This window comes from Macaca fascicularis, chromosome 1, assembly GCF_037993035.2.
Source record: "Macaca fascicularis isolate 582-1 chromosome 1, T2T-MFA8v1.1".
Lineage (NCBI taxonomy): Eukaryota > Metazoa > Chordata > Mammalia > Primates > Cercopithecidae > Macaca > Macaca fascicularis.
Window position 1 is genome coordinate 60993989 of NC_088375.1, and position 10809 is coordinate 61004797.

Consider the following 10809-nt stretch of genomic DNA (forward strand, 5'->3'; position numbering starts at 1 on the left):
CAAGCAGGCTGTGGGCATGGACTTTCTCAGTGTGCCAAAGGAGGCAGATATGGCCAGATTTCTAGTTGTTGATTCATTTATTCAATAAAATGTTAAGACTGGGAATCATTGGAAAGCCAGAAAATACCATGTGTCAGGAAGGAGGGAGAGCATTAAGAACTTTTATTGCTGGTGTTGGAGCAGTCACTCTGGAAAATGTGAGAGTTTTACTAGTGCCTAGTAAAATGGATGAGGTGCCTACTCCGTGACCCAGCCGTGCCACTCATGTAACACCCACACACGCCCCAGGAAGCCATGAAGAAGAAGGGTCATGGTAATGTTATTTGTACTTGTAAAATGTGGGGGGAAACAGCTGTCCCTCAACAATGTGATGGATAAATAACTGTGGAGTGTTTACGCAAATCTAAAGCAAAGCATGGGGTCAAATGAGCAACTTCAGCTACTCACAGACCCAGTGAGAGCAGAAGAGCAAGGCACACAGAAATGGTGCGTCTCATCTGTCTCATCTACATTAAAGCCAAATGCAGTCAACACCGGGCTCTCTTCTTCAAGGTGCATCCGTGGGTGGTAAGGCCAGAAAGGAAGATGAGGCCAGTACAAAAGTTAGGATGGCGATGGCCTCTAGGCGGAGGAACAGGGTGTATGTGATCATGGTGGCTGCAGGGGTGCTAATGAGGTTTCCTTTCCTGACCTGGGTGGTGGTTACACAGGTTCTCACTACATAGTCATTCTTCAAATCAAACAAATACATCTATGCACTCTTTAGCATGTAAGACGTGCTCACAATGTAAAAATAAGTAAATGTGATTTATTCAGGGGCCTCAGCAGCATGCATGCTCTTCCCTTTCCTGGGGACTGGGGACACCAGGGTGTGGCTGCCTCTCAACCCTGCTGTCTCGGCTGGGGAGTGGCAGTGCAGGGCCTGGGAGCCTCTGGATCTGGCCCTCCCTGGATGGCCTTGCCTTCTGCTAGATGACTCCATGTCTTGCCAGGCAGACAGCGGGTCCTGGAACCACAAGGGCCCCTTGAGGAGTCACTCCCTCATCCATCACCCCGACTGGCCTTCAACAGCCAGGGTGCTGGTGCCCAGCTGGTCCGATCTCCATCCTTGGCCTCTGACTCTGCAGCTATAAGCGAATGTGACTAACCCCACAGGACCCTGAGTCAGCCCTGGAGAGCCTGTCCCAGGCGGGGGGAAGGGTGGCCCCAGGGGAGGGCGGTTGGCTGCCCATGAGGGCTTGCAGCCCTGGGGTTTCAAAGATCCCTGTGTGGTGGGGTGGGCAGTGGCAGGGATTAGGGAATGCTTGGCCCCACCAGCCAAAGGTGAAATGCCAGGTACCCCCTCCCCACACCCCACCCCACGCCTTGCCGAGTCCTTGCTTTCTTCGCCTTCAGCAGGGCTATGACCTTGGGATCAGTAGCATCTGCCCAGCTCCAGCTGGTTCAGATTTCAGATATTTCCTCCTTCCCTCCACTTCAAACCAGAGTCACAAACCATCAGGCCAACTTGTGATTATCCCAAGTCACAGATAATCCAAACATCAGAGAATCCACAAATCAATTCTCTTTAGTTTTGGAGTGTATATCTGGAGTCTCTTTGGATAAAGGCATTCCTGGGGCTCTGGGAATTCAACAGAAGCCTGATGAGAGCATCTCCATCTCATAAAGGCTGGAAATCTGTCTATTCTTCTGAACCACCCCATCACATCCTCCCGACCTCCTATCTCAGTCCAGCTTGAGCAGAGGTACTTTGATCTCTGGATGGGTGGAGGGATGAGTGTTAGGGGAGGGATGAGCAGAACAAAGGGCTAAGCCCAGCCCTAGGACTGCTGACAGATTTCAGTCCAGCAACGGAATGGGCTGCTTCCAAGGTGATGAGCTGCCCCTCACTGGGAGGCTGGAGGGCCATCTCTTAACCACTTTGAAGGGACTCCAGTCCCAATAGGCAGGAAGGGTGCATGAGATGACATCTGCATTTCCTGCTGGCCCTGAGGGTCCAGGGTTCAGGGCTTTCTAACCTGGTCCTGTGATGAGCTCCCACCACCTTCCCGTGGGTCAGAAGAGATGGAGTGTTGGGATGAAAAGACTTCTTTCCCAGGGCCTGCTAACCTTCAGGAAACATAAAAAGTTTCTTTCAATAGGGAATTTAATTTAGAAATCTGGATGGCAATGACTTTTTTTTTTTTTTTTTTGAGACAGAGTCTCCCTCTGTCGCCCAGGCTGGAGTGCAGTGGTGTGATCTTGGCTCACTGCAAGCTCCACCTCCTGGGTTCAAGCCATTCTCCCGCTTCAGCCTCCCGAGTAGCTGGGACTACAGGCACCCACCACCACGCCCAGCTAATTTTTAAATATTTTTAGTAGAGACAGGGTTTCACCATGCTAGCCAGGATGGTCTTGATCTACTGACCTTGTGATCCACCCTGACTCGGCCTCTTAATATTTGGAAGGTCATCAGCCATGCTTGGGTTAAGTCCAAGGCAGGTGAATCTGAGGATGCTGGCCTCCCACTGGGGCTCTCTGCGGCTAGGCAGAGGACATGGTGGCCTCATCTCTGCCAGCTCAGGGGTCCCAAGCCTCAGAGGAAGGAATCCAGAAGAGATGGGAGAGGGGAGTCCAATGGGTCTAGTGGGCACTCAAAGATAGACCAAAGCAAAGCGCCAACACACTGTTAAGCTCTTGTACTTTATTGAGCAGCTGTGGAATTAGGAAGGGGAAGTAGGATAGGGGACACGATTACGTTCCTAAGTGAAGATTTCAAACTGGGCTTTGCAGAGGGTATAATTAGTATGGTCACTGTGTCTTGTAGGATGTTTGGCTACTTGGTGATAGAGCTTGCCAAAATGGTGTCCTTTGATAAGAACTGGGGGGCAGGGAGTTTAAGAAATTCCCTTGCCAGGCTTGGGGATCTGTAAATATTTCCATTAATCAACAAGTGTATACTAATCCTGAGTCTTACATTGTGATGCCTCACTATCCCCGCAGCCCCATCCCTACCTCCCTGCCCACCAGGGCTGAGCTCAAATCTGTGTGTTGTGGCCCTCTGCATAGGCTCCAAGGGAGGGAGACTGAGGCTCAACCTGGGACTCAGCAGGGCAGGTGATCAGGCTCCTGGCCAGCTGGAGCCAGAGGGGGATGGGGCATCCTTGGCCCCCGTGCTGTGTGCAGAAGAACAGAGGGCTAAGTTGCGGCGAGGGCATCCTTGATGGCATTGGTAAGAGGGAAGCGCAGATCCTGGCCACAGAAGGAGCCCTGGAAGTCATCCAGGTCCAGGGCCCATACCATGGCGCCTGCCAGCTGCCTGTCCTTCAGGTACTGCACCTGGCAGGGGAGGCCCAGAGGAGCAGGGCTGGGTTCCCTGGTACAGAGTGTGTACAGGGCACATGTGCTCTGTGAGCCCAGCCCAGCCCTCAGTGCAAGGGACAGGAATCTGGCTGCTGGGAGCAGGGCCTCCTTCTTTCTCTTTGTCCTGAGGCGTGGCCTTGGGGAAGCCTACCTTGCTTTTGACGCTTTCCTGGTCGTCGTATCCTACCCACTGGTTGCCTTTGGTGGCATAGGGGACCTGCTGGCCGAGGATTCTATGGACTGTGGCTCCGCGGAGGAAGTCACAGATCTGAGCAGATAACAGGGGAGAGGTCGTGTGGGGAGTTGTTCTGAGACCTTGCAGGTCACCAGGAGATGCCACTCTCCAAATCTCTTTTAGCTCCTGCTGCCTCCTACGGCCTCACTCTCTCCAGGGTCTGCAGGCTGCATGCGTCACACAAGTTTATATAAAACAGATGCAAATGTCCCAGAGATGGTGGCTGCCTTGGCCCTGCTTAGCTTCTTCCATTTAAACAGAGATGCGAAGCCTGCTGGTTGACACTGAGGACAGGCCCAAGGACACACAGAGCAGCGGAGGCTAGATGAAACAAAACCCTGCCTCTTGACCTCTGCTCTTTCCTGGGCTGGAAGGAAGACCTCAGCCCCATAGCCAGAGGGATATCCCAGGGGCCTAGTGCTGCAGGCCCATGTGCCTGTACCTGCTGGAGACTTTCAGCAACAAATGTCCTAACCTTTCCCTTCCACTTCCTCAGGCATGCGGGGGCAACCGGACATTTTCTTTATTCCCAAAGGAGAAAAAGCAAGAACGTGGTGGGGAATCACCTTCCCCAGGGCTGCTGGTGGTGTGGGGGGAATCCTACCTTCTCCCCTAACTCCTTTACCTCATAGTAGGCAAGGGTCCCTGCCTCCTTGGTGAACCGGCCTGGAATTCCTGGTCCCGAGATTGGGGCTCCAACACCAGTCTCAGAAGAGGCCAGAGTGAAGCTTTTCCCGAAGGTGGGGATGCCCATCACCAGCTTGCTGGCAGGAGCCCCCAACCTCAACATGTACCCCACAGCATAGTCCTGGGTGGGGTAGGGTGGGAACAACGTGAGCAGTTAGTGCGCAGGTGCGGAAGATTCAACAATTAATACTGCTGCTGTCTTGACAGCGATTATAGGTATACGGTGCACTGGGGATTCCCCTGTCCCTCCGGGAACTGATCATGTCACTTTAAAGTGAATTTTACGGTTGCATTCTTGAAAAAAGTCCTTTGAGGCATAGGAAGGGACTATTACTATTTGACAGATGCAGAAATCAGGTGATTGGCTCTGGGGGCACAATGGCTCCCACCTCCTCAGTTCCCAGCTTCTCCCCATTCTGCCCCCTGCCTACACTCCATTTACCCTGCAGACTACCTTCCCAGAGCCATGGAGCATACCCAGACTTTGGGCCTCAGTTTCCTAATCTGTGGAATGGGCCTCATAATCCCTGTCTTGCAGGACTGTACTGAGGACTAGAGGGGTTGGTGTGTGAACACTGGCAGATGGCAGGTCTTGCGGCCCCTTCCTGGCCCTCCCTCCTTCTGAGAACTCACAGTGTTGCTGAATCTGTCAGGACTCGCATCCTCCTGGCCTCGGAACAGGGGACTATGATGGCCTGTGGTCCCACGCCAGGCTCCATGAAAATCGTATGTCATGATGCTAATGAAATCCAGGTGTCTGAGGAGGAAGGAGATGGAGGGTGAGGCAGGAAATTATTAATCGAAAAGATTTAGGCCAGGTGCGGTGGCTCACACCTGGAATCCCAGCACTTTGGGAGGCTGGGGAGGATGGATCATGAGGCCAGGAGTTCAAGACCAGCCTGGCCAAGATGGTGAAACCCCCGTCTCTACTAAATAAGCCAGATGCGGTGGCAGGTGCCTGTAATCCCAGCTACTCGGGAGGCTGAGGCAGGAGAATTGCTTGAACCTGGGCCGCAGAGGTTGCACCACTGCACTCCAGCCTGGGCAACACAGTGAGATTTCATCTCAAAAAAACAAAAAAACAAACAAAAAAAGAGGAAAGCTTTTGGGCTCCCATTTAAGGCTCCAGCAGGATGTGAACAAGGGAAGCAGACAGCAGCCGGACAGGCTGCTAGCCTGAACCCCATTGCTGGCACACCACCCTGTGCCACTCCAGGGCATGGGCTCAGGGTCCCACAAGGGCACTTCAGTCAAGAATGGGTCCTCTGTTATGCCCAGCACACGTTTGGGAGCTGGCTTCTATCCCACCTTACCCCCACCACTCCTGCCATGCTTATCTCAGTGAAAGCAGATTCAAAGTAGCATCAACAGACAGCCTGGCGGGGAAAGAGCAAGGCCAAAGGATGACCTGAACCTAAGAGGCACTGGGTGGGAGGAGGTTTTGCACACCCGCAAAACCCGGTGAGCCCACTGGGGGCGGATTGCATGAATACGAGCTTCTTCGGATATGTGGGGCAAATGTTTGAGAGCCACCTGTTTCCCACCCTCTAAAGAATCCGTTTAATTAAGCACTGAGTTCACACCTCCCTGGGATCCTAAAGGAAGCTCTGAAGTCATTTTGGAGAGTCTTTGTTCCTTACTCCTGGGTTTCCCGAGACCCATGGCTCTGCTCTCTGGAGAGATGAGGCTGCTTGGCTGCTCCTTGTTCCTCACAGGCATGAGGGGCGGGGTGAGGATGAGGCGTGGGGCCAACAGGAAAGGGGGAGGCCTGTGTGTGTGAGAGAGCCTTGAGGACTCCCCAGCACTCTAGAAAGAGGCTGCTGTTGGCCTTTCCAGGGCCCAGCACTCTGCTCAGCCTGGCATGGAGAAAATACTCTGCAATGGCCAGAGGGTTTGAATAGCTTTTTCCATTTCCCTTTCCAAAATACTTTCATAGCAACTCTCTCAACTGCTCAACAACAGCCCAAGTGAAAAAGGAAAGGCAAGGATTGTTATGCACCATTTGACAGATGGGGCAACTGAGGCACAGGGCAGGTAAGCGACTTGCTCAAGGTCATACATCAAGGCTTTGGAAGAACTGGGACTGGAAGCCCAGTGTCCTCAGTCTACATGCAGTGCTAGGGCTGGGGGTGGCGGGGAAACAGGAGTGTTGACAGAGGCTCTGGGGAAGCTGCCTGGGGCAGGAGACTCACTCGGATATCTGGGCAATGTCATAGCCGCTGTCAATGGTGACCTTCCCCGCAGACACTGCTGCACTGAGCAGGAGCTGCTTTTTCCCTGGCCCGGCTTCCTTTGCAAATTCGGCCTTCATTTCCTAGATGGGAGACAGGCAGGTGAGAGAGAGGGTCCCAGAGGGCACGAGAGGTAGACTTGTCGAGGGGGCCTAGGTCTCTGTGCATCCCATTTGCTATGATCTCCAACCTGCCTGGGGCCTGGTGGAAGTGATAAAGTGGCTCATCAGTGGTCCCATCCTCAGGTCACCCATCCTTTTCCTAAAAAACTGACTACTCTTGTCACCAGACCCATGCACACCCATCAGCACTCAATTACTCCCTGTCCTGGAGGGAGCATCGGAACAGTGGGTGACCCCTATTGGCCCGCAGATGACTTTGGGGGACATTTGCCTTTCGGTCTGTGCTTTGTTCTAGCTGGTACGGGAAATCCCAAAGTTAAAGTGATTTTTATTGGTATTGTGAACAATTTGTTTAGACTTCCTTCTGCCCCTGGTAACTGGAGATGCTTGGGCTGCCCCAGACAGAGCTGAGAGCCGCTGGACGCAGTGCATGCTGGGTATGGGTGGCATCAGGATGGGATCGCAGGGTGGACAGTGGGCATTGCACTAAGTGGGTAGTGACGAGTGGGTGCTCCGCTCAGTCACAACCTTCCACCTCTTAGAACCCCACTCCCACCTCCCACCATGGTCACAAGAAGCCTTCCTTGCTGTGTGAGGTCTTCAGGGCACGGGGTCCCAGGACACTGCAGCGAGGCTTAAGTCTCTCTTTACCTGTCCTCAGGAGGACAGCAGCTGAAGCCAGCTTCTAGCCCACTCCATTGCCTCCTACCTGCCCACCTCCCTCCCTGTCCCTGACCTGACCAGCACCTTGATTAGGGTGGTAAAATGCTGCTTGTCTCTCCGTCCAGGGTAGAGCCAGGCAAGGTCCAACCCATCAAAGCCGTGGGTGCGCAGAAATGGCGGTACTGACTTGATGAAAGTCTGGCGACTCTGGGTGTTGGAGGCCATCTTGGAAAATCTAGGACCAAATCAGCCCCGTGGTGTGCTTGCTCAGTACTGATATGCTAGGTGCCTTGGGCCTTTGGTGGGGTTTCCAGGACCTGCAGAGCTGGGAGCCTGAGGCCACACAGCTCTGGGAGGGCATGACTGGGAGAGGGGTCACCTCCAGGCATGCATGTGCCTTAGAGCCAAGCATTCCAGGTTTCCTAGTCCTACTCTATCACTTACTAGCCAGCCACTGTGAAAGGTTATAACCTGAGTCTCAGTTTCATCATCTGTAAAATGGGGACAATTATAACAGCTCACCGTGCTGTTGTGAGGACGACATGGGATCATGGGGAGACAGGGTGCTAGACACAGCGAGAGCACCCAGCACATAGGTGCCAACAATGGCCATACCCAGCCCCATTTCAAGCCCTGCTCCAACCCCACCTAATTCAAAGACTCCTCCCAGGGTCTCCCCACTCCTCAATTTCACCATTGGTTTCCATCTGTCTCTTTCCAGCCCTAATGGCAGTAGCCCCAGAAGTCCCATATTTTCGGGCCTGTGAGGTAGTAAATAGAGCGTCGGCAGGGAATTGGGAGATCCACTGTTAACTTGCTGTGTGACTCTTGGCAAATCCTGCTCCCTCTCTGGGCTCTGCTTTCTTTGCCACACATCAGGCAGGCCCCTGACAACCAGGTAGGCCTTGTACCTAACCAGTCTGGAGCCCCGGAACATCCCTACCGTGGGTGGGGGAGACCCAAGCTCCTCACTCCTATGCCATCATCCTCTGCCATCCTGCCCCTAGGAGAGGCTCCTACCTTTGAGAGCCAAAGTTCCATCCTCCGACAGACAGGAGCGTCTTCAGATTGGGGTTCCTGTGGGGCACAGGGAGGTGGGGAGGGCAGGGGTGGAATGTGGTTGTCATGACACTGGGTGTGGCCCCATGTCTGAGAGGCCATAGTAGGTTTCCTGCTTTGGGTGAGAGGCTGGGTTAGGTTGCTGATGTCCTCCCATAGGACTTCTTGGGAATCCCATAGAGATTCATAGTGGTGGATCTCTGAGGGGTCACAGGCTTCATGGGAGTTACTCTGAAGTCTGCTGCCCATTTTTGTTTTCCCCAGTGGAGAAGACAGAGTATGGCAAAGTAGAGTCATGCACATTTTCCATGCTCCCTGGAGAGCACATTGGTGGGGGGGAGAGGGTTCCCCCTTCCCACAGAGGCTCAGCTGTGCTTCCATCTACACTCTCTCATCACCCCAAATATTGCCCAGCACCTACGGTCATCCCCTCCGCCCATTTAAGCCAAGCCCCTCTAATTCTCCAGTCATAGATGAGTAGGGTGGGGCCTGGCCCATCCTTCTGGGTGGGGTTGCCCTGTCCTGGGACCAGCCCAGCTGGTCCCTCCTCTCCTGGCCAGCCCTGGCCCAACCTGTTCTTGAGTGTGTTGAGCATGCCGTAGAGTGTCACATCATTCCACTCCCAGGTGTCGATGTGATCGTTGCTTATATTGGCAAAGCTGTAGATGATGTGGGTACAGAGGAAGCGGTCAATGGCATCTGGGAAGCAGCTCCCATCGCCTTCCCGGTACTGGGACCAGCTGGTGTAGTAGCAGACCAGTTTGTATGCAGAGCCTGAAGGAGAAGTCAGGGGTGGGGCCCGGGCCAGGATTCGGCAAGAGACCTCAGGCTGAGCCCAAAGCTGAGCACCAGTGGGGTGTGGGGGTGGGTGAGGAGGAGTGGGATGCAGATTGTGAGCAAAGTCATAATTCTTAAATGAAAGGAGCTGGTTCAGGTCCCCCTGCCTCTGGGGAGTTCCCTGACTGGTGAAAATAAGGCCTGTTCTGAAAATGCTTAGAAAAGATCAAATGCAGGGGATGAATACGCTACAGGCATTGTGTGGGGGAAGGGTAGGAGCTGGTGAATAAGGGTGAAATGGGACCTGGTGCCAGCACAACAGGCTTCTTGGAAGCAGTGGCTTTGTGGGAGGGGAAGGCCCAAGACAGCCTGTGTCACAGATGGCTCTGGCTTTCAGGCTGGCACCTTTAGTGACCTGCAGTGAGGTCCTTCATCCATGAGGGACTCTGGCCCACCTTTCTCTGCCTCCTGGTGAGACTGCCTTTAACTTGTAACCCACCCAGAATGGCTGTCCTGTGCTCTCCCAGCAGGTCCCCCAAGCTGGGGCACAATATCACAATGGACCAGGAAGTCCTTCCTCGCCTCTAATTCCGTTTCTCCTGCTGCAAACAATGTGGGCATCACTCATCCAAGCAGCTATTGGGCAACTGTACTAGCGGCTCCCAGGGACTGTTAGTCAAAGCCTTCACTGAACCAGGACCTTTAAAAGTTTCTTATTTTGAGAATTTTCACATAACCAAAGAGTATAGTAAAATAAACATCCATATACTCCTCACTCCGGTTTAGCAAACGTGAATATTTCCAAGCCATTGAAAGAACAGAAGAAACTGGCCAAGTGTTCCCCTGGATCTAAGATCTTTTCCACACCTGCCCTGTGCCCTCACCACACCTCTGGACTTAAAGTAGGGGTGGAGGGATTACTCACAGCACTGGAGCAGCACCAGGACCACAAAGCCTGAAGAGAAATCCAGGGTCAGACCCCTGCAAGTGCATCCTGCCCTTCCGCCCTGCTCCCTCCCCCAAGCGACTGAGAACCCCCCCTCATACCGTCGTGCCCCCACCCCACCCCGCCTCCTGGTTGCAGCCTCACTCCCTCCCCTGGCCTCTGGCTCTGCTTCCCCTTCCCCTTTCCCCACTCCCTTAGTCCCCTACCCAGCAGGTAGAGGGCTCTGCGGGCTGTCTGGGCCTGAAAACACGACTCTGATGGATTGACCTTGACTAGCCCCGGTACCTGTTTGAGCCGCCTTCACACACATTCTGGCTGCCGCAGAGCAGGTCAGGGTGTAGCCTCTTCCCTTGCCCATGGCTCCTGGTGCCAGCTACCTAGACAGGGCCTCTTCCCCAGGCCCTGTACTTCCTTTATATACCTGTCCCACTCCACTCCCCGACTCAGCAAACCAGCCCTTTTATGGGAACTGAGCTATGTGTCAATGAAGGAATCACGAGGCTGGCAAGTGGAGGCGGGGGAGTACTATGGATTACCAGAGGAGGGTTGAGAAACCACAGAGTTTTGAAAACTTTGGGTCAGGTCTTCATGAGGCACCTGCCAGCAGAGGAGCCACCAGGGTGATGATGGGGGGCTTCCGGAGATGTGACTCAGCCGCATTTCCCAGCCTTCCTCCCACTCCTGCACCCCACCACTGGCGCTCTTGCCAGCAATTTCCTGGCTTTTCTGGCAGCCTCTACCTTTGCA

At 53.8% G+C, this 10809-nt stretch overlaps 1 protein-coding gene across 1 annotated transcript; it reads right to left on the bottom strand.

The window, feature by feature from the left end:
* Positions 1-2668: 2668 nt before the first annotated feature.
* Positions 2669-10453, bottom strand: CHI3L1 (chitinase 3 like 1). Its single transcript, XM_005540483.5, has 10 exons — positions 10348-10453; positions 10042-10071; positions 8912-9113; positions 8301-8357; positions 7365-7515; positions 6457-6578; positions 4898-5021; positions 4203-4385; positions 3494-3610; positions 2669-3318 (listed from the first exon to the last, which is right to left on the bottom strand). The coding sequence occupies exons 1-10, from the start codon at positions 10418-10420 to the stop codon at positions 3178-3180; spliced, it is 1200 nt and encodes a 399-aa protein (XP_005540540.3). The 5' UTR covers positions 10421-10453; the 3' UTR covers positions 2669-3177.
* Positions 10454-10809: the final 356 nt, after the last annotated feature.

What these genes read in the sequence shown, in the direction of transcription:
- CHI3L1 (XM_005540483.5), bottom strand. Translation starts at nt 10,420, where the DNA reads ATGGGCAAGGGAAGAGGCTACACCCTGACCTGCTCTGCGGCAGCCAGA. An exon ending in CCTGGTGCTGCTCCAGTGCT is followed by an intron (nt 9,114 to 10,041) that starts GTGAGTAATCCC and finishes CTTCTCCTTCAG; the next exon opens with GCTCTGCATACAAACTGGTC. An exon ending in CTCAACACACTCAAGAACAG is followed by an intron (nt 8,358 to 8,911) that starts GTTGGGCCAGGG and finishes TGTGCCCCACAG; the next exon opens with GAACCCCAATCTGAAGACGC.